Below are 24,408 nucleotides of genomic sequence, written 5' to 3' on the forward strand. Positions count from 1 at the left end.
TGAACACATGCCAGAGAGAGGAATTTGACTTCTGTGTAAACTACAGTACAGGCCAGGTGCTGGGAGACAGAGATCCTGGGGATGACTTTTTTGACGTCTTTTCCTGTCACTTATTATTATATGCCAAAAACCAGAATGACAGAATCACAGAATCATTAAGGCTGGAAAAGACCTCCAAGATCATGGAGTCCAACCTTTGACAGAAAATCACCGTATCAACTAAACCACAGCACTAAGTGCCACATCCAGTCATCTCTTGAATTCTTCCAGGAACAGTGACTCCACCACTTCCCTGGGCAGCCTGTTCCAATACTTGTCAACCCTTTCAGTGATTAAATTCTTTCTGATGTTCAACCTGAACCTCCTGTGGTGCAGCTTGAGGCCATTTCCTCTTGTCCTGCCACCAGTTGCCTGGGAAAAGAGGTCAACTCCCACCTGTCTGCAACCTCCTTTCAGGTAGTTGTAGAGATTGATAAGGTCACCCCCTGAACCTCCTTTTCTCCAGGTTAAACAAGCCCAGCTCCCTCAGTGGTTCCTCATACGACTTACTCTCAGGCCCTTCACCAGCTTAGTTGCTCTTCTCTGGACTTGCTCTGGACTCAATGTCTGCCTTACAGTGAGGGGCCTAGAACTGGACACAGATTCGAGATGTAGCCTCACCAGCACTGAGTACTGGAAAATCACTGAGAGGAAAAATCACTTCCTTAGTCCTGCTGGTCCAGCTATTTTTGATACAGGCCAGGATGGTATTGGCCCTCTTGGCCACCTGGGCACACTACTGGCTCAAAACTTTGGAGTCATGAGGCACAACCGCTAGAAAAATTTTGCACATTTCAGCGTCATATAATTTTGACTGAAATCCTTTCTAGGGAAGGCATGGAAATAAGAGGCTACTTTGGAGAGACAGGACCCAACTGCTTCTCCCCATGGTTTGTTCTGCCTGCTAGGTGGGTGCAAAGCGGGTTTGCTGATGAAAGATGGGGAGTTGATGTGTCCGAGGTGCCACCATACCTGGTACAGCTCTATCCGCTGCTCCGAGACCCGTGCCTTGGAGTTCTGCAGGCGGAAGACCCTAAACTCGGCCTTCACCAAATTGGAAGCATTCTTTTCCATTGCTGAGACATCAAATCTGACGATTCGGAAGTAAAGGCTGAAATAGTTCGGTGGGATGGCATCTGCAAGAAAGCAGTGTGATTTTATTACTTTTTTTAATTATAAGATACAATGTTCCTTCAAATATTGTAATACAAGACAGCCTGAGTAAGGGAAATATCTGAAGCATGATTCAGTTTACAATGTTCAATTTCATGTTATTAACAAATTAATAAAAATAAAAAAAACAACCCCACATGTGTTTATATAGAATACCATATTAATAAATATTAACAACTACTTCCAATTCTATTTTGGGTCATGCATTTAAACCTTCCCTCTTTCAACCTACTAGTGGAAAATCTCAAATCCTTATAAATAGGGAAAAAACCATAGCAAGTTGGTATCTGGCAAATGCCCTCAGGCTTGCAGAGAGTTCATAGGGATCTGCTAACACAAAAAGTAACAGCAGCTCATCTGATCTATATGTACTCTGAAGCCCATTTCCCCATAGAATACGGAGCATCAATTAGCCAGCTTCAGATTTTGTTCCATATTTAGTTATGAAATCATTTTATTGGAACAAAATAGTAGTTCTGATTAAAGTGAAAGGGCTGGAAGAGAAGGGGAAGAAAAAAGGAAAGGAAAAGGTAAGCAGATAGTAGACATTATAAACAGGATTACATTAATTTTGACCAGTTGGAAGCAGTAAAAGGCATAAATGTAACCACTCCTTACTATATATTGGGGAAACGCAGGAAAAAAACTCAGAAAAACAGACTCAAGTCTTCAATAGCAGTATTAGACATATCAGTTTACATTTCAAATCAGTCTCTTCCTTTTTCCCAGCTGTAAACACTGACTAAGGCTAAGGATCAAGGCACTTCTGCACAACCCAGGTAACCCTAATGAGTTCAGTCATCATCTGGGGCCCTTCCACTCTGTCCAGACTGGCAGCTCAAGGAGAAACTCACCCTCAGCACCCCTGCCTGACACCCCAACTCCTCAGAGAAGAGACAGTGGAAGAGAGTGGAAGGAGAAAAGGAGACAAGCTCAAACTCCTCAGGGAGGAGATGAAATGACTCTAAGGCCTGATAAAAATCTCTATTCAAACTGAGGGAATGGTTTCCTCTCTTCTTACAGTGTGAAAATTGAAGTAGATAAATTAAAAAAAAAAAAGGGAAAACTGTATTTGGGAGCTGAGGTGGGTGGGCATTTTCAGCTGAGGAAGCACAGGAATCCCACCTCCCTTGGGTCTACTCACTACTGTGAGGGTGGTGAGGCACTATAAGAGGTTGCCCAGAGAAGTTGTGGATGCCCCATCACTGTGAGTATTCAAGCCAGGCAGGGAGGAATTTTTGGCAACTTGGTCTAGTGGAAGGTGGCCCTGCCCATGATAGGGGGATTGGAACTAGTTGCTCTTTAAGGTTTCTTTTCCAACTCAAACCATTCTATGATTCTAAATAGATGTAATATACACAAGTTATCATTTCCATGTAGAGATTGGAGAAATCAACTCCAGTACAATTACCTTTATTTCTAACTACTAATGATTAAAGGTAGTTGAAATAAATCCACAGTAATGATTTACTCATATCAATAAGACATACTAATAACTTAAAGACCTTCTTCCAAATATTCAGTGTTTCTAGACAGGCTGCTATTAACAGAATTTATAAGCAACACCATTCAGAGTTACAAATTAAATAATCAATTTGTTCTAGCTCTTTGAGTAAGGTCAAACTGACCACATAATAAATGTAGCTATGAGAAAATCTCTGACAATAAAGAAATAATCTTGGCCTCAACTGTAGATATGTTTAAGTGAAACATGACAAGTTCTCAAAATACTTCAAAAAATCCTCTGAAAGAGTATTTCCCAAAGCAGACCCTCACTATGATCAAACAGGTAAAAGGTATAAATATGAACAGGAAGCTCCAGACTTCCTTATGATTCCATTTAATTAAAGAAACAAAAAGGTTCTCAGGTTTTCACATCTGCAGTGCTCAAAAATAAACCCCAAGGCATCATAACCACTATTCTTGGCTACCATGCTTATTGACAGGAAACTGCTACAATCTCATAGTGAGGACTCAAAGGATGCAAATTACCCCTAGACCAAAACTGCTCCTATAGCCCATCAGCAACACATTAGTGCTAGTCTCTCTCAAAATACCAAATGAAAGTCTTCTGAGAAAAGCTAAACTTTCTGAAACGATGATCCTAATCTTGATATAATTTGCAAATTCTTATAAAAACTACTTGGTTCAGAGATTATATCCTCATTTAAGAGAGAAATAATATCTTCAATTTATTTTTCCTGCTACAGAAAACTCTAAGACTACTACTTGTTCTTCAGCCAAACCTAATCCTACTAGGAATATAATTTGGCATAGTAATTATGTATATATAAGATTGATGTTTCCAGGATGAGCTGTAAGTTGTCCTTCCCTGTCATTTATTTGAGGCATCAACCTACCATTTTGTCTGCTGTGGACAAGCCAAACTAGCAACCATTCACTTTGCCCTGGCACAAACCAACCCTGTCCATCTTGACTTTATTTCAGATTGAAAAGTTCTATTTAACTGTCAGTATTCCTAGAACTTTCTTGTGCTATATTTTTAGTCCTTCTTTCCAGTTTCTATGGTTTAGATACTGTATATTACGAATCTGTGAATATGTATATGAAAGGATTTTCCTGAACCATTCGTGCATTTACATTTTTTCTCTTTCATATATAAAGAAAACAGAGAAGAAATACTCTTCCAGTGTGTGCATTTTTGTGTTTGCATATGTGCATTTTTATACACTGCAAACAAGTATTAACCTTCCACTGGAAGGCAGGCACGGGACACTTTCTACAAGTAAGAACGAATTCTTGTCCTAGAGAAGTTTCATCTCTCTTATAATAAGATAGTTTTATATCTTTATATGCAAAAACCCGCATAAGAAATTTTATTTCTTTTTTCTATCATTCATTACAGTATCCATAGGAAGTCTGTTGAGGAAAAGGCATTATTTACAGACAGTTTTAAAAAATGGTTTTTACATGCTGGAACTCTTCATCTGAAAAAGAATGGCTGACTGCAGAATTGGGGTTTATGTGAAAATTAATCAACATAAGACTGAGAAATGACTTAACTCACAACTTTCTTTAAGGGAATGGTTAGAAATAACCCTATGGAGTCTACAAGGTTTTGGATTAGCCTTTAAGTGTTCTCAGATGCTGCAATTTATCTCTCTTTGTGACTCCACCTTAACCTGACAGTTGTATCAATTCTGACTCAGTTGGATACCTCCGGGCTCCCCCTGGTTTTGGCCCAATGACTCCAGTAGACGCCAGGATGACTCTGACTAAGTTAGTTTGCAAGCACAGTTACCCTGCTGCAGACTAGACTCTTTAAGTATTCTTTGAACCATTATCATTAATGAGTGAAATTAAATCAATATGTTTCCTGTAGCTAGGAAAACACAGATTTCTTTTGTTTTGGAGAGAGCAAGAATAGTAAATGCAATGAAAGATTATATTTTTATCATCTTTAAATTACTCACTAATTCAATCCTCAAAAAAACCTGAAGACTTCCAGCTGTAATATTCTTAATCAACAATCATCACAGTGCAGTTAAGACAAGAGTTCTAAAACACAGTTGGAGAAGGTGAAGGCAGCATCCCCCCCTTTAAGGTTGTTCAACATCGAGCATCATAGGTTTAGCCTTTTTTTTTTTATTATTATTATTTTCTTTTCTCCTTGAACAAGCTTCAACTTCATCAGCTGCTTTACACAGGACAGTCCGAACTGCCAGGTTAAAATGTACTCTGGTATGTGAGTGATTAAGTGCATAAGGATACTGTGGTTTCTGTGCTTCTTACTGACTTTGTTCAATGTCCAGCATCTTCTAAGCTTCTGTGCCAACAACTAGGACAGAAAGCAGCCCTGCTCTGACAGAGCAGAAAAGTACCAGGGGAGGGGTACAGGAGACCTATCCCAAAATACTCAACAGTCTGCAGTATTGCTCCAGGTTGGAACACTGTCAACAGGAGAGACTGAACACATTCTTTGACTGACCATCCAAACAGGCACATAGGCCTCCAGGAGCACCTGGGAAGAGAGCAAGATGTAGTCAAGCACTCTTAAACTAAAAGTGGGAATAGAAAGTTTGTTTCACGCTGAAGATGTTCCCCAAATCAGGAATAACCTGCATAAAAGGATGACACTTTTGCCTTGTACAGTTGTGTTTGATGAACTAAGCCCTGCATTCCCACAGCTTTCCTCACAAGTACTGCATGTACTGACATTTCAGGAGAAACAAAACACACTGTTTGACACAGCTCTTCTGAGAGTTGGGCTTTCGTTCTGGCAAGAAAAAAAGACCTAAATTCAATTGTATCCAAATGAGGCTTTTTTCCCCCCGCTGAATTTTCATTTCTGCTTTTGAAACAAAAAGAAATCAATTACATGCACAACCCAAGTTAGGAAATGTAAACAACTTTTCTTTTCTCGTTGGAAGAGGCCAGACAGGCCGACTTCACACATACACCCACACTGGAAACGCTGAGAGCTTCAATCTAATCCTTCCATCAAGGGCTTGTAATAAATGCTCCAAAGATTTATTTTTATTCCCTTTTGTGTTTATTAAACTTTGGAGGGTTTCTTTTCCTTTTTCTTTTCTTTCTGGTGCTTTGCCCATTCTTTATTATGGCAGCTACAAAACACGGAGTGCCCTTTTCTTCTCGCTCTCTTTCCTTTTTCCCCCCCTCCTCATCTTTCTAACTGCAGTACATGAATGACTGTGTAGTAGGCTTTGAAGCAGCACATGCAAATATTTATAAGAGTAGCTTGATTGTTATTAAATGCAGTTGTTATGCTTTCCACCCTCTGGCAAGCTTCCCTAACCTCTCTAACTATTAGGACCATTTAGCCTGTTTAGATTTCAGCTCACTGATAGCAAATTCTGCAGTCTTTTTTTTCTAACAAGCAGCATAATGTGACATGGTTTCTCCTTCCGTGTGAATTTTACTCTCTGCTCAACAAAGTGTCCCTCCACAGGCTGGGTCAGGCTGCCTTTAAGGACATCCAGATACAGTAAGTGAAGCTGCTGACTTTCCAGGGAAAGTCTCTCAAAGAAATCAGAAACTTGTTTAATGCATCTGGGCTCCCAAAGCCCATAGATGATTACCTTGCTCACCCCTCCTGACCCTGACATGACCACAAAATCCTGTTGGAAACTGCCTCTCTGCAATGAAAGGGGATCAAATAATGGAAGCTACAAGTCACATTCAGGAATTGGGACTGGCCCTCAAAGGTAAATCAGTTGTGCACCAGCTTTCCATTAGCTCTGAACTTCTGCCCTGCTCTGACATTAAGTTATGAGCACATCCATGATCTAGTCAGTGCTCTTGGACAGGAACACTTGCACCATTCTCCTCTCGGACATCGCTTCCAGGCTCTTGCAGCAAGGCCTCAAAGTCAGATGGTACAAAAGCAGTGTAAGAGACTTACTCCAATATTCCAGCTTTTACCTACAAAGCGGCCTCTGAGCTATTACCTCTGTCATCAACCATTTGCTACTGAGGAGGGGCACTACACCGAAAGTCAGAAAAAACCCACTGGGAACACAGTGGGGAAGGCTTTCAGCTGAGGCCCACTGGCTCTGGAGCAGCTCAGAACAGTGCACATGTGCACCTACACTGCAGTATAAGGCACAATGTTCACTACTGCACTTCTTTTTGGTGAAGCACCCATGGCAGAAGCTGGTAGCTAAAAATCTTCCACTGAATGATCCCCAGATCCATAATTTATTCATGTCAAATGGACGTAGATGGTTCACAATTCCACATTCCCTGGTAACTCCAGTCTTGATATTTATGGTACATGGACATGCTGACACTTAAAAAAAGAAACAGGCAGGCATACATAAAGGAAAATAGAGCTTTCTTCATCAGAAAGACAGACAGAAGGAGATCATGCTGTGGGTCCAGCTCCTGGATGACCCTTTTGAGCATCAGAGCAACTGAAGACTGAAATCACTTCCCTTTACCACCAATACTGACCCCAGACCTGTCCATGCAGTCACACCGGGAAGCCTCAGTACAGCTTCACTAAGACAGTGAATTTTAAAGTCATGAGGTGATTCCCCTCGGAGAACAAAACAAAGAAACAAAACCTCACTCCTACAGGGACTACTGATGCAACTCTTTAAACATGACTTCCTCTCATCAGTTACACTAACAGAAATCAACCCTGATATTTTCTTATTTCAGTAACTTCTTATACTAGTGAACTTCTTCTTTCTTTGTAATGATGACACACTGAGCTCCTGATAATGCAGCAGAGAATCCATACATGTAACTATTATTTCATAATCTGGCTACAAAGACTCAATAGATATTACTAGCACACTCTAGAGCAAAGACACTCTCAGAGCAAAGACACTCAGCAATGCTCATACAGCACAAATGCATGTGTTGCTTTTTTCTGCCTACACTGTCTCTGTCAAGCTCCCTGTGTCCAAAAATTACCCACCACCTCTACTAGCACATTGGAGCTGGATATCAGTCTTACAGTGGGCATCAAACTCTTCCTAGAAAAGCTCCCACTGCTGTTTTAATGCCATAACAATACAACTCATTTCAAAATTATTTTTTTTTTTGTAATTGTTTTCCCTAGGCTGGGCTGGGTCAAATCATGTTGCAAGTTTTACCTCAACTGTATTTACATGCTGCAGCTGAAACTGACTTTGGATGTTCCTTAATTTGGTTTGGAGACCATTGTAAGAAGGGTTGTATTTTTCCTGTATCATTGAACTGTCTGATTTAAGTGAATCTTATCAGCCAGAAAGCCCTCATTTAAATCCTTTTTTTTTCACTGGACTTTCCCTGCCACCCTTTCACAATTATTCTCATGAAGCCACTAGTGCTTAGTACACTCAGTCCGAAACATCATTTCTCTCTTGAAATATCTCTCTTGAACCATCAGTGATGGCTTCTTCTCTCCTCCCTCTCTTATGGGTACTATATGAAGAAAAACCACTGGGCCAAGTTTGTTCACCTCCTATGATGTGCAACACCAAGAGCCAAGAAGTCTGGGCTACAACAGATGCCAAAAATGAACTCTTCTTGAAGAAGGTTCCCAGCTATTCCATATCCAAAGGTGAAGGAGAGTCAAAATTTAATACCAAAGAGAAAAGGAGTGTTCTGCTTTACCCAAGAAGATGACCAAAAGTGTCAGACAAAGTCCCCACAATCATCCTACTGCAAATGACAGGGTGGCATTGCTGCCTCACACATTCCTGCTGCAAGGGGATGGAGAGTTAAGGCGGGTGCAAACTCTCACAGAAAAAACCCCTCTCCCCCATCACTGCTCATTTTCAAAGAAGATTAGAAAATCTGGACGTGTTTCAGCAATAGGAAGAAAAATACTTAAGAAAAACGTACACAGTCCTTCCAGACAAGCTACACAATTTATTTTGGGGATAATCAGATGCCTGTGCAGGATCTCTTGAGCAAAAAGGAAACAATTGTGGAACACAGAGGAAGACACCTGGAAGTAAGGACTACAAGACTGCAGGCATGAGTTTATATCTGCAGATGTATGCTAAGGTACATCAGAACAGAGATTGCAAAAACTTCTGTTATAACTACTTTACAGCCACACAGCAATCCCAAGGTACCTACAAGACACAATCCTAGTCCTTTACAAAGTCCCTGTCCTGAGAGCGTGTTCTGTTGAGGAAGACTGAATTCCCCTAAGAAAAGGCAGTTTTCTTCTGCAACTCTGAAGAAAGTAAGGACTGCTCAGAAGACTGGTTCTGCTATAAAACAAAACTCTATTAACTTATAGAAGAGTCTGACTGAGCCTCGAATCAACCGCCTGGATCCAAACTTCTGAAGCTGGAGGTGGATCAAAAGCCTGTTGAAATCACTGAAACCTCTGGCTAAAACGAAAGTCCAGTCTCTTTCAGGAAGGCAAAAGCAGAATTCCAACCCGGGCAGACTTGGTGTAACCTCTGCCAAATACTGCTAAAAAGGAGAATGGAGTCTCTCGCAGGGGATGGCCCCTCTCGAGACAAAGTAGCACACCCGGTATTTCTCTCCCAGCAGGAAAGGCTATTCGCCTATTTGCAAAAGCTGGAGTAGCTGGAAAGAGGTAAACTAGCACCTTGCAGGGCAACGCGTGTGACTCCCTCTGAGGTGTATGGTGCTCAGCACACACTTTCTGTCCCTGCCTTTATGATTGCTTGAATATGAATTTCCTGAAGAAAAATCCCCTCATGTGAACTCACCAGATCCTCCTCTCTGCTTGTCTTTAAAGCTTTCCAGGCTGTTGGCTTGTTTTCCCTCATCCATGCTGAAATGTGGGGTTGGGTAATGTGAACAACACTGATGCATCACATGACAGCTATTTTCAGATCTAAGTTTTGAGCCATTTAAGCAAAGCTTAATTGGGGTAACTTAATTACTTGTGAGTATTCTGGAGTGCAGCAAATACTGAATTTTCCATTCTGGACCATCTTTCAGCATATACAAATCTCCAGGCATTTTACAAAGTCTGAAAGGTCTGACTGCAATTCTCCTCAAAGTCCTATTTACACATCACCTGTCATGCAAGGAGTCAAAGAGGGAATGTAAACACAAACCGTGGTGCTATCTCTGTTTTTCAACAAAGAAGTCTTAATCTTGTGGCAGGTTAAAACATATGGGGTAAAGAAACAGCACAACGGCTCGCTCTCTCACACATTACCCCTCTCTAATCTCACTGCTGCTTATGCAATATTGCAGTTTTAACAGTGAGACAGAAAAACACATCTTCAGATGTGTCCCTTGCTCCTGGATGCCACCATAGCAAGCCCATGACCATGCATTCCCAAAAGAAGCTGACTGATCCTCTTCTGCTGGCAAGATGTGCAACCAAGCCAACAGAAAAGCTGTTGTGTCTGTCAACAGACATTAGAAAAAGTTTAGAGTTACCAAAGCCTCTCTTGAAACCCAAGTTAAGTTTTAGTCCCGCTGAAGTCATGGACTAAACATTCCCATCACTTTCAAAAGGGCCAGGAATTTACCCCCACACTTGCAAGCAGAGAGATTTTCAGCACAAGAAAACCGTCTCCAACCTCTCTGCCTCCTGTTCTCTGTGAATTTAGCTTGCCAGCAAAAGGTCCTTCAGCTTTCAGCAGTTATTTTGTGAACATTCAGGGAAGAAGCACTCCTTTCAAATCCCCATCAGGATCCTTTGAATGAAATCCCAGGTTGTCATGTATCACCACTGAAATCAAATATGTAAATAGATGTGTGTTGTATTTGGAAACTTCTCAGGTATGTACTTCACTATTCTACTTACACTGGAATGTAAGAAAAATACTCCTAGTGTCTTTCATCTCTCTCCATGAAAAGCTGCTCCTCTTTCAGCTAGGAATCATAAGCAAGAATTGCAAGTACAATTGCCTATCTCATCTTTCAAAAAAAAAAAAAAAGAGAAAGAAAAAAAAGAAAAAATAAAATTTAAAAGGGGGGGGCAAAAAAACTCACCAGGGAACACAAACCTTTCTCACCGGCAAAGTAAGACTCAACTTGTTGGCACAGTTCAGCTGAGGTTTTATGGCTGCAATGACCTCAGCGACTGAAAACAGAGCAAATCAACCTTCTGCCATTCACAAGACTGACCAACAGTTTTCCTTGTTACAAAGATGTTTTTTCTCTTCCCTTTCCCAGTCTCCCTGTTGTTGCATGATTCTGAAGTGATGCCTTGAGAAGCAACCTGAAGACTTCTCCACGGGCAAGCTGAAGAGGCAGTCACGATCCCAAGCCCACACAGAGACATCAGGATGCTGACTGCAGTGCCTAAAACCCCCTAAGCAGTCAGCAAACCCCCAACAAACACAGGTCACCTTGAATAATTTTTATCCAAGAAAATATTTTACCTCCTCAACAGCAGATTCGGTGTAAGGTTAGATTTATGTGTGTGTGTTTGAGAAAGTCTATGTATGTTTATTATTTTTTTAAAATCCTTCCTCTTCCTGGCACCTTTCTGATGAATTTCATATGCACTGACAGCCCAGTCAGCAGGATTAAAACTGGCTTAGCAGTGCTATCTCGGTGCCATTTTACTTATGAGCTATATTTAAAAAATACATATTGTGGACACATACTTCTATTAAATACATAGGACTCACACAAAAAATTACTCCTGTTGTAAATCTATTCTCCCAGTCAGTCTAAATGAGGAGATTTGCACACAGCTTTGCATCTCTCTCTCCTCCCAGCTCCAGGGTTTCCACAGGCACCAAAGCCAAGGTGGCAAGTGGGATGGAGGCATTCTGTAGCTGTGGGGGGACCTGACACCCATGGACAGGATGTCCCTGTGCTTGTGGTGCTGTGCAGGTTGGGAGGAGAAAGTAGCACTCCTTCAGCAATGCCAAAGGCAGAGCAAGTCAACCAGCCCACAGGGTCAGGCCACTCGCAAGAGCCACAGGACACTGGTCCTGCAGGGACAGCCCAGGTCAGATCCCCCCAGACCTGGGGACCAGGGTGATCTTTTGGGGACTCCTGAAGGCAGCTCCAGGGAGGAGGATCATAATTAAGCCTGATACATGGACAGAAGCACAGGTTTATATTTTCAATGCTAGCATATTTTCAATGAAATAAGGCTAGCACGTTTATAAGACTAACCACTCCAAGGAGATGGACTTAATATTTCTTCTAAGGTAAGCTGTAGTTACCCATTGTATATCTGTGTGTGTAAAATCAGGCCACTCACTAAATGTCATTTCAGTACAGCTTGCATTCTGACAGCAAACATGCTCACCACGGGCTCCGACATGTGCCTTTAGTGCTGGATGACTTGAGTTGAGTTTTAAGGCCATGAATATGCATCTCCATTTTAATTTTCTATGCAGAAGGGCTTTTAATTGCAAGTATTGTTATGAAATCCAAAAGGATGGCTGGAAATCTCTTGAGTATGTCCTAAGAATTATATACTGCCATGGCAGTGCAACTATACAAAAATCTATTTTACAAAAAACGTACCACTGCAGAACAAAGCTGCACTGGAGAGAAGAAAACACAACTGGAAAACATTCTGGATTATTTAAAGAAGTACGAAAACTTTCCCCAAATCCAATTTTCTCCAACAGTGTCACAACAACCACAAAGCCGTCATACATGACAAACTCAGTGATGTTGAAATCAAGGAAATGGCAGCAAAAAGACATTCTCAGGCTATTTCACAATTCAGTTTAAGCTGTTCATACTGCTATGTTTTTGTGTCTCTCTACCTTAGTACAGACTAATCCAAATATCATTCTCTTGTTTTCGAGTCCAATGTTTTATTTCTCCTCTTACACATCTGCAGGGTGGTTCACCCCCCCGGAATTGAATGTATGTGAGATAAGTGGTAAAGCCAGTCTGAATATTTAGTAGAATAACAGTGCAAGAAGCCTATCACTCTGCTTCGGAGAAAGAGCATAGGCATTGGCTTCACTTTAAACACAGTCCTGTCAGTCATCCTATGAGCTTTTCTATGCAGCCATGTGCTTAAAAGATTATTTCCTGCCTCAGAGCCCCTAGCAGTGAGAGAAAACAGGTTGAATCCAGACCTTATGGAGCTCCTCAGACTGAGGACAGCCTACAGGACCAAATTTTTCATTTGCCTAACTCTTGCGATGTAATTTTTGCTACTGCCTTCCCGAACTATCCAATCTATGTTTTGGAAAGTGTTCCTCTGTGCATGAGCAATAGTGGGTGACAGCTTTCCTGCCTTCCAGTTGATACTCCTGGTGAAAGAGATGATCTGTGAGCACACAAACATTGCTCATCCCATTCGTCTCAAGGTGGCCAGCGGACAGCCACCTGCTACTAAAACTCTGCAGGTCTCCCCATCCTGGATTACAATCCAGTCTAGACAGAGCCATACAGTCTCCCCAGAGGTTTTTTTGGTTTTAATATGGGAAGAGAGCACAGTTTTAACTGACAGAAGTTGGTTAATGGAGGTCCCTTGCACAGATATTAAATTAAACAGTGCATCCCACAGTACTCAGCAGGATAGCAGTCTTTGCACCATCATGGATGACTACTGAGTAAGAGTATACTATAAATCAAGTTGTCCTAAACTGCCTTCCCCATTAACATGGACCTAGAAAGGCTAGTGCCCTACTGCCAAGGGTCTGGAGCACAAAGTCCTGCCTGTCACTTATGGCTGCAGGTTACCACACATAAGGCAATGTACCTTTGAACTGCTGCCTCCTGAACAAACTGTGAACTGTCCTTGTCCTCCCTCTGTCTACGTACTCATACAGTCCCACAACCACAGTTTTTTAAGTGAACATCTAGCATTCATCACAGTTGGTGGCAGCTCTTTTGCTGCCTCATCTCACTTGGAGCTCTCCCATAATTTCATTCCCTTAAACCACAGAGGCATTTTCCCTCTTCAATTAGTCCCTTAAAACTTTCCTTCCTCTTTAAGCTTATGATTACTCTTTCATTAGTGCATTTTGTGGTGCCCTCTAAGGAGAATAAAATGAAATAAACCTCCTTTCCCCACAATTACACTGTCATGTTCTGAATAGTGGAATAATGTACAACTTGTAAGAAACTGAGCCAATACACAGACTGATAATGAAGGTAACACCATCAAGCTTCCCCCTCTTCTGGAAGGGGAAGAGACTAAAATTGAATATACAGTCATAAACCATAGGAAATTAAATAGGTCTCTGCAAATGAAAGTTGACTGTGAAAATAGTTTCCAGGTCTGTGGTTTTAATTACTACATAAATGAATGGAAAACAGGATTAAGGAATTTGCACAATTGTTACACATCATATTTGGAATCACAGCAATTTTTTTCAGCTACAATAGCATGAAGGCATAATCCAATAAAGTCCAACTGAACTAGATCCAGCTTCTCCCTGATATTTCAGTTTGGTACACAAGAATCCAAAATCATTCTTCAGCAGCACTCACATGGGACTGCAACATGCAATATCAGGATGATTTTGCAAAGCTTGCTCATTTATACTCTGGCTTTGGATTTTATGATTTGCACCCATTAAAAACATTTATGAGTTCCAGTTTTTCAGCTTTGCTCATTTACCAACCCTGTTTGTAAACAAGATTTCAAGTGCCGATGGACCACGATCTCCTCTAAAGGAGAAGTCCTCTGTGTAAATAAAGCCATCTGGAAATCTAAGAAAAGCAGGCCCATGAGCAAAAGTGTTGTAACCACCCTTGTGCTCTCGTAAGAATCCATTCATGTTTGCAAACACAAAAGCTTGGGGCTTTTCATCCACAGTAGAGTAAGCCTTTCTTTTTTCCCCTCCTTCCTCTTTCTTGTTTTTCTCTTACTGCAATGCACGTTGATTTTAGCCTGAGCAAACTGTCCATGAGTGACTGTTCTTTACATGTCTTCATGTAAGTCAATTACCCTGGAAGAATTTAGCATGTTGTATCAGTTCATTCAAGCCTTTCTTCCTCAAGCTTAAAATCTCTTAACTCTCTTCTCCTTCACAGGCCTGTTCTTCACCTCTAGCTGAAAAGAAATCCAGTAAGTATTACACTTACAAGGTAACAGGTCTGGAATGTAAAGCATCTAGACCTCAACGGAGTCTCTCCTTGGTATTTCAACGTATGTACCTTGTTGCCTAATGTCAAATAGTAGTTGACTGGCTTTATTCAATTCAAATCAAGATACTGAATCCCAGGACTACATAAACATCTTTACCAATCAAACCCAAAGTTAAGAGAAATGCCTTCCTAAGAGAAGAGACAAGCGCTACGTGCCTTTTTAGAATGCCTGAAAAGCACAGTGTCTCAAGTAAACCTTTCAATCTGAATAAATGTTTACATTTTTGTTATCATCCTTCATAAATTAAAGACGAGAAAGAAGATAAGGACTGATTTGCCATGCTTTGTCCTCCTACAGGAGCCTTCCCTGTGACATTATCATCTGCACAACAGCAAGGGCCAACATATGCAAACCTCTGGCATTTTTAACTGGGTTTACAGAATAGCACTGAGAGCCATCTGAAGGCCTTTCATGGATGGAGGGTTCTGGCACACATTTGACCACTGCCCTTCCTATACCTAACTTGCCCTACCAATGAATGAACTAGGGAAGCCAGACTGAAGGTACCTGCTCACGGCTCTCCCACAGCTTCAAAGGCAGAAGAGGATGCATCTACCTGGCTTTTGCTTACATGCAAAAGATACTGCTGATATTGAAGAATAAGAACAGAGTCATAAAGCAACAACTAAGTTCAAATTCTCTTTACAATCAAGCATTATTGATTGGCACCACACAGCAGGGTTTGGAGGAAAACTCCAAGTATTTCTCACCTTCTAACATAGGGTTGTATCCACACAGGCTCAGTCTTGACAAATGCTAACTTCCAAGTGCTCTGTTCAGAACTGCAACACCTCCTAAGGCTGGAAGAGCTCTTCTGAATTTAACATTTCCTTCTACTAACTTAACTGCATGGATTAGATGCTTTGTGTCCAGCATAACAAGTTAGGAAGAGACAGCATTCTCAGCTTAAAAACTGCTATCCCATGGGAATGCAATGGCTGGCCATGCCAACAGGTACTTTGCTCTGAATGGTACAGCTGGCTACATTCTAAAGCTTCTTTAAGTGAGATGCACTGACTTGTTCAAGAAGCATTTATAGATCGGGATGGGGGAAAATGGTAACACAGAGTGCAGAATTCAAAATGAGGGTAAGAAATAAAGCCATCTTTCTCCTTCCAAAGCAGTTGGTGGCCTCAGAACTTTCTTGGCGCCACTATAACTAAATGTAAATGGTTTTCCTCTTGTTGCAAGTTACAGAACTGTCCACCTAAAATGTGTACCTGAGTGAAGCTGTAACAAGCCGCTGAATTAACAGTATCTGTGAAAGAAGCAAAGAACCCAACTAAGACTCCTACATAATACATGGAAATTAGAAGTGTCCAATATTTCCTCTGAGAGGTGCCATTAATAATGAAAGTCATCTTACTTGGTGGTGGAAAGTTTATCTGAAATATAACTTGACTAATTTATGTAAAGGCTACATGGTGTTTGACCTTAAGGCAGAAAGTTATGCCTTGTTAACCTAATCCTCAGAGGCATGAAAGCCCACTGTGGTCCTCATGTGTGAGGAGTGCATTTCTCTGCTGAAGCCAGGGAATAAGGACCCCTCCACAATGACATGCCCATAGCACAGCTCCAGTAGGGCTAAACAGAATACAAAAAAATTCTGGAACTGCATTTCCCTGCACCAAAACACAGGTTTTACCTTTCAAAGTTCAAAGCAGAAACAAGCAGAATTCCTTTGAATCTGAAAAGGCACCAGTACTCATCACAGATGTTTATGCAAGAACCTCTGACTAGAAGGAAGATGTGGGAAGACCATTGCTTCTCAGACCCTGTTGTTCCATTTGAACTCTTTTTTAACCCAACACTAGAAATGTTCTAGATACTGATGACTAAAAGTGTTTTATTCCAACAGCCTACTTTTTACTCCAAACCACCTTCTCCCAGTCTGACCTAACTTGTGGTCTCCAGCCTTTATCGGTCCAAGCACATAAAGAGTGAGTACACAATGGCCATTCTGAGCAAGTGAGAGCCTCCCCAGCTCACTCTCAAACAGTGACATGATTTTAAAAATTTAAAAAATAAAAGAAATGTATTGCCTAAAAAACCCCCACTAAACAAGTCAAGAGCTTGAGCTTTTCAAGTTCTATTTTTTCTTATTGCTATTATAAAAATTTTTTATTTGCAATATTCTTGAAAAAAAAAAGAAAAAGAAAAGATGAAAAAAGAAGAAAAAAGTAAAAAAAAAAAAGTTAGAAAAAAAAGAAGAAAGAAGATTGTTTTTCTGAATCATTTCAAGCTAACACAGCAAGATTTCCTAGACAGTTTTTTTTGAGTTTTAAAACCATCCCATTTCAAATGTTGGTTAATGTAAATCTGGAGGGTTGCCTTGTCTGAAGTAAAATCATATACAGGTTGAAAAAGGATTAAGTTTTTTGTTACAACATATGCACATTTTATATTTTAACCTTCTAGTGTCTGAGATGGAAGATAATTGGGAGAGCTGGGAATAAAAAGAAGAAACAGAGAATGGCACAGTTCACTGCAATGGCTGCTGCTGCTGCAGGTACAGACTCTCTTTTTTCATTACCCAAGGTAGCACGGGGCATTACAGACACACAACTGTTACTTTACAGTCTGGCCCCTCCTTGTGATAGGTTAATACACAAGGAAATGGCAGAAGTTCATACTATAGTGGGTGCTAAGTTCTTGTCTGTGCTATTCATAGCTGAGAGTTCAGGTTTACAAGGCTAGACTAGTTTTCCTGTGTCCAAATAAAACAGCTAGATGGATCCAGTTGGATTTTCCAAAGGGTAAGATAAACGTCTTTCCCTGAGATACTACAAATATCAATCACTTCGAGTGCCACCACATACTTCAGACTCATCTGCATAGAATTGACTTTTAGACAAACATCAGCAAGACTGAGTTTCTGATCTCTTTTTTTATTGGTGAGTTCTATCACCGAGGGAAACATCATGATAACAAAACCATGGTGCAGGACAGTTCTGCACCAGAGGTATCAGCGTGCCAGATGTACAGACACACATCATGAGCAGGCTCACAGTATTACCAAGACAATGGAACTACACCCAAGCTTAACAACAGATGGCTTATTGCCTTCTATTTTAATGGCAGGTTTTGCTCAATTAATTTCAACCCTTTGCCTCTACTTGGAAGTTTCACCTATTTTGCTTTAAATTTTTACAATAATATCCCCCAAAATTGGCTTCATATTTGCAAGCAATTTACTTTCTGCTTTTTTGGGTGTGCATAAATGTTTGAGACAAAATTCTCTAGAGAAAGAGGAGTGCATACAAACAGACACACATATATGCACACGAAGAAACGAAAAATATAAAAGAATATGTTTCAGACTAACAAGATGACATCCAACTAAATATTAGAAAAAGCTGTTCTGACCATTTATGATTCAGAAGGATCCAAAACTAACGCAGACTCCAGACAGAGATCACATTCAGTGAAAGAGCTCCACAAATTGCATCATACAACACCATGACTGCGATAATGAATATGGATAGCAATTACAGGGTCAATGTCTGCATTTCTTAAAGATCAAAACAGACTAGGAATGCATCAGCGGCTTCTTGGAACTAGCTAAAGAATGATTTGAAAACACATTAGTTCAAAGGAGCATGAAAACCATGGTGGCTCTTCACAGCAAGTTTTAAATTTTCTGCTCTACGTGCATTATTAGTCATACTTCCTACTGGTGGGGCTCCACAGGTATTCAGCTGACATGTGCCTACAGAGGCAGGGCTCCAGAAATAAGTCTTTACTGCTCTAGTCACATGACACGGACACAAATTACACAGGATACTTAAGCTTCAGGACTGTATTCAGACAGAACATCACGCTAGAAAGTGGTTGTGAAACAGGGAACTGTCCAAAGAGTTTGTTGTTGAGCTGGGTGTTTTGTTTGAAGTACTGGTTGCATGCCCTGGAGGCAGTGTGCTTCTAAACACTGATACAAAAGAACATGTGAAATATCATACCTATTTATACAAAACATATCATGCTTCAGGACTATTCTATTACTCCTCAACCCAAGGCTGACCCACAATCAAAAGGAAAAGCTCCCCATTTCAGAGGTGAAACTTCAGAAGGAAGTTGTCTTTAAAATTCTGTGATTCTGTGAAAATACACATGTGAATTACATGAATAATGAGTTGACATCTTTGTTCCGGCTTCGCATATTTGATACAGAGGTACTATTAACACTACAGGATCAGAGATTCAAATGAGAAGTATGGGACACCAGCTAACCACCCTAGAGTCATACCAAGTAACAAAGAACAATTTTTTGCCATTTTCAAAGTTATACAACAATAGGTTACTTTGCATACACAAAAGCATTCCTGGAAACTAGAAGGCAAAAAACCATAATAAGAAGTAATCATAAATATTAAAATGACTGAGAAAAATAATTTAAAAAAATGGTTCAACTGTAAGGACATGGCAAGACACGGGTGGATAGTCTATAGCAGATAAATGAGTTCCCACTGCACCACTGCAGCAAAAATAATGTGCTCTCAGACTGCAAGGAAAAGTGAAGCCTTTTACTACAGAAATTAACTGGGATCACACACACAAAAAAATTTTTAAAATTCTTCCTTTCAGTGCTGCACATCTCTTTCCAACAGGATAGTGTCAAAGTGGAGAAAAATCAGAGCCAAGCAAGGAGATCCAGTGGCTCCAGAGTGTAAAAAAAGAAAACAAAGACTGAATACCTATAGTTCATTTTGGAAATAAATTACAAAAGAGCTAATCTAACAACTAGGTGAATAGCATCCACTTTCCTAAAGCACTGCAAACACATAATGCCTCCTTCTTCCTTGCCAGCTACTCCAAGGGTGGAGGCAAGGGCACCTGGATACAGCAAGGGAGCCACTGAGACTTGAAGCAAAAAGGAAGAGAGAGGAAATGTAAAAAAGGATAAGATCATGTGCAAAGTAACATAATCCATGGCATCAAATATAGGTCACTGGAAAAAAATAATGCTCAGAAAGCTCTATTAATCAGAGGAGATCAAGTACCACTGTCTTAGAGAACTGGGCAGGGTACTGTGCTGCCACGAAACTCGAGTAATCCACATCCAAAGAACAAAAGTGCAAAGAATGTAGACTATTATGTTTCTCATAAATATCAATTGTATGTTCTGGAATAGCAAACCTAGCCAATGTTGTACACTCGGTCAGAAAGATGATACAGTTTTATTTTGATTTCTTGAAAAGAGTATGGAAAAGTTACTTCTTAAATTCATTCAGTTGTTTCAAAAGAGAGGCCTGAGAGAAAATGCTTAGAAGTTCTCTCTCCATTCTTTTCATAGTTTCCATTTTTTGAAACGGCATCAAATCCTAATTCCATCTGAAAAAATGAACAAAAATAACAATGTGAGATGGAGAGGATCACAGCTGACCTCTGTTCCTCTCAGTTGAGGTGCCTGTAGGCACCTGTGGAGACCCTTCAGTAAAAGATACTACAGAATACTACTGTAGATACCACAGACACTATTCATCATTCCTCAAACGCATTCTGAAAACAAAAAAAATGTTATGATCGTGACCCTGCTCGAATTTGACAAGTGACTTTTAACACACAACCAGCAACTCAGATGGCTGTTTGCAATATATTTCCACAGGATTCCCAAGCTCTGTCTTGCTTCTCCAAGTACGTAGCAAGCTACAAACCAATTAAAAGACCATCTGGTGAACAAGGGCAACAGTACAAAGTAAAAAACCCCAGACACAGACCGTGATTAGAGGCAGAGACCCAGGCAGTCTCTCTGACACAGACATTCAATCCTTCTCTCCATTCTTCTACCTTTCTTACACAAGCAATGCAGATCTAGTGCATAGCCTGGAGTGCAAAGGACTGTGGACACCTGTACATTTTTCTACCACTTACCTAAACTTTTGAAAATATCTGCTGCAAATTAATACATTACTCCTTATCTACTTTGCTGTTCCTTATTGCTTCTAGTAGCAATTACATAGAAGAAAAGATAATTTTAAGTAAAGTGTCAAGTACCAGAAGATTGGAATAGAGCAATCTATGTTATCTATTAAAAAATAAAATAAAGGGGGACATGAGGGGAATAAGAAGTTGTGAGGAATTAAAGACAGCAAGAGAGTGGAAAAATATTCAAACAAACAATGTGTTAGCACCTGGAAGAAAATGAGGAGTTGGGTAACTGCTCACATGGACCTGTCAGAAGCAATTACTGTCCAAACCACCTGAAGTGCCTTCAGGATGGGATAACAAATTTTACCAGTAGAGGAGAAACCAGAGATGACATTTATCTTGACTTCAGTAAGTTTGAACACTGACAAGCCCGTCAGCAAATGAAGAAGATAAGGTCTAGACAAAAATACACAGTAAGTAAGCTGCAAGACTGGAAAACTGCCCCGAGAAAGCAGTTATCAGTGGTTCCTAGTTAAAACAGAATCGTCTACCCAACCAGGTGCTGCAGAAGAATGAGATTACTACAGAGCTATCAAACTAATAAGTTGGGTTACTCAGTGTAGTGGGTTTCAATGGCTGGGTTTTGGTAGCGGGGGGAGGCTACAGGGGTGGCTTCTGTTAGAAGCTGCTAGAAGCTTCCCCTGTCCCATGGAGTGAATGCCAGCCGGCTCCAGGACGGACTTTCTGCCGCTGGCCAAGGCCGAGCCAATTAGGAGCAACAGTAACACCTCTGTGATAACATATTTAAGAACAGAAGGTTGTTGAGCAGAAGAAAATTCCAGCCGGGGAAGAGCGGAGTGGGAATATGGGAATAACAATGTAGACACCAAGGTCAGTGCAGAAGGAAGTGGAGCAGTGCTCCAGGCGCCGGAGCTGAGGCCCCTGCGGCCCGTGGTGCAGCCCATGGTGGAGCAGCTGTGCCCCTGCAGCCCATGGAGGAGCCCATGCTGGAGCAGGTGGATGCATGAAAGAAGCTGTGACCCCGTGGGAGGCCCAGGATGGAGCAGGGTCCTGCCAGAGACCTGCAGCCTGTGGAGAGGAAAGCCCACGCTGGAGCAGGTTTTTCCCAGGTAGGACTTGTGGCCCCTGTGGGGAATCCATATTGGTACAGCTCATCCATGAAGGACTGCACCCCATGGAGGAGAGACCCACGGGACAGGGTCTCTCAGTTGGGAAGAACTGCTGCCCAAGGGATGGACTTATGGTGGAGAGGTCCATCAACGACTGTTTCCCTGGGAGGGACCCCATGGGAGCAGGGGAAGGAAGGACTCCTCTCCCTGAGCAGCAGCAGCAGAAATAACAACTGACCTCAACCTCCATTCCCCATGTCCCTGCACTGCTGGGGAGGGAGGAGGGAGAACATGGAAAGAAGTAGGGGTGGGGGGAAGGTGTTTTTAAGACTGTTTTATTTCTCACTCTTTGGCTCTTATCCTGTTAGTAATAAATATAAGTACTATCCCCACTTTGAGTCTTGTTTTGCCCATGAAGGTAATCAGTCACTGACCTCTCCCAGCTCTTATCTCTACTCATGAATTCTTAGCTGGTTTTTTTTTTCTCTCTCCTCTGTCCAGTTGCAGAGGGAGAGTAAGAGAGTGGCTTTAGTGGGTATCTGGTATCTGGCCAGGGTCAACCCACTACAGTCAGCCAAAAGAGTCAAAATGTGTTATGTAAAAACAGCCTTCAGGTATGTAAGCATCTGCCACAAAAAGCAGAGGAATGATCCATTTTCCATGTCCACAATGGATAAATTACAAGTAGTTCTGAGTGGCAGTGAGGAAAGTTTGTGCTAAATATCATGATAACCTTCAGAAAACAAGGATAACAATGCATGAAATTACAGAGGGAGACTGTGGTGGCGACTGGAAGCCTTTGTGAGAAAGTTACACAGATACTTCTCTGGAATATCATGGCTACAGTCCACACCCTCTTCTAATGCAGGATCAATGGAGCAGCTTCTTTAAGTCCCTCCAGCTCTGTGTTTCTTTTCTGATAACTGTTGGCTGCAACAACTGTTGGCAAACAGCTCACATTCCCGAACAAGCTTTACGGATACATCTACAGATATCTATACGTGCCAGATATATTTACACAAAGTAATTCCAGAATGTATGTCATTAGGTCAGGTCCCAGGGGGTGCAGATCAATACATGAACTCTACGAACACCAACAGACCTGCACTCCAGGCAGCCCCAGCTGCACTCGGGATGCTGCAAGGTAAGAACAGCTGGGAGCACAGAGCTGAAGCTGCCATACATAGAAACTCCCACTGCAGGCAGAGTGAATGGTAGGCTTCTAAAACTCTTCCCGTGAGAATGGTTTTTACACGCTACTAATTACAGACATACAGACAGCTAACTTAAAAATTTAACAATGTTTCTTCGAAGTATTCTGTTTCCTGGGTAACGCACTTGGAAGTCTCCTGCAACTATCCTGCAACAGCTCCTTAAGTTAAAGAGATAAGCCTTGTGTTAAAGGAATTTATACCAGGATACATGAAATGTATAATAACGCAAGTATGAATAAATTCTCTGTGGTATTAAAATCAACTTCATGCTAAAACAATACAGTAAATAATGAGAACTGATACTCTATTCCCTGGTCTTGAATTCCCCAAAATAGGATGCTATCTTGTATGACACTTTCCTCCACTAGTGAACCATTATCTTGGGATTGCTTATTATATTACTTGAAAAGTTATATTCAGTGTGAAGAGTGATGGCGAAATTTTAGTAAAATTACTCTGATATACTTTTTTTTCCCCCTTAGTCTTTGGCATTATTTCATGCTAAACTTTGAACTTGCTGCTTTCATTGATGTGCATTTCAAGTTTAAAATGAAACAGTCCAATAGCTGAAGCCAAAAGTTTGACCTCCATTATAACTGTTTTAATCTTCTGGGAAAATATCCTCTTGACTCTAATTTCTCTTTTCAGACTCACCATGCTGCTGATGAGAAATAACAGTTATTGGGGCTGTAAGGCCAAGATTAATGTCTGGCCCTGGAAAAAAATACAACCCCAAATCAAAACAAAAAAACCACCAGTAGCACTGAACGAACACATGAAGTTTCTCCATTTCTCATGTACGATCACTTCGTAGATAAGCATGCTGGATGAGATGATGAACACTATCACATGAACAAATATTTAAGATCACACGAAAGTCTCTGGTTTCAGGCACACATGCCTTTTGCAGTGTAATTGATAATACCACAGAGCATCATTATCTGACTTGTCAGTTTAGAGGGGAAGGTCTATAGGGCTGGAAAAGTACTGAGAGATCAACAGTGCCTCACGCAACAGGGTCCTGATCTCTCACTGGGACTTCAGCAACTACTGTAATACAAGTATTACAGCATTCTTCACTTTGCCTCAATTGGATAGTGTTGTTAGATGGATGCAGCATGTTTCTATCAAGAAATATTTGGCTGCACTTCTAGTGGAGTGAAATGATCCCTGTAAATACATGGACAAATTGTGGTTGGCCCTTGGCTCCACACATCAGAAAACCTCTCTGTCAGCAGCTGCAATATGGGGTGAAAGTTGGCTGATGCACTAGAAGGACCAGAATGGGAGCAAAGAAAAGGATCTCTGTTACAGGAGCTGTGGAGAGCCCTGACTCACTAAACACGGGCAGTTACAGCCTCCCCAGCCGAACTGCTCCCACCCATAGATGTTTTACTTAGCACCTCTCAATAACATGAAAGGTGAAAAAAAAAAGGAATATCCATAGTGAACTTCTTTCTCTATTTTTCAATTTTTCTGGCATAGA

At 41.1% G+C, this 24,408-nt stretch overlaps 1 protein-coding gene across 1 annotated transcript in view; it reads right to left on the reverse strand.

Annotated features, from left to right (window-relative positions):
• TGFB2 (transforming growth factor beta 2) overlaps window positions 1-24,408 on the reverse strand; it is a 61,446-nt gene that overhangs the window by 19,652 nt on the left and 17,386 nt on the right. The window contains exon 2 of the mRNA XM_008929156.4: window positions 1,012-1,175. Coding sequence (XP_008927404.1) covers window positions 1,012-1,175 — 164 coding nt within the window. The remainder of the gene's footprint in view (window positions 1-1,011; window positions 1,176-24,408) is intronic.

The sequence above is a fragment of the Manacus vitellinus genome, unplaced genomic scaffold (genome assembly GCF_001715985.3).
Source record: "Manacus vitellinus isolate BGI_N305 unplaced genomic scaffold, ASM171598v3 scaffold_8_pilon, whole genome shotgun sequence".
NCBI classification, from domain to species: Eukaryota; Metazoa; Chordata; class Aves; order Passeriformes; family Pipridae; genus Manacus; species Manacus vitellinus.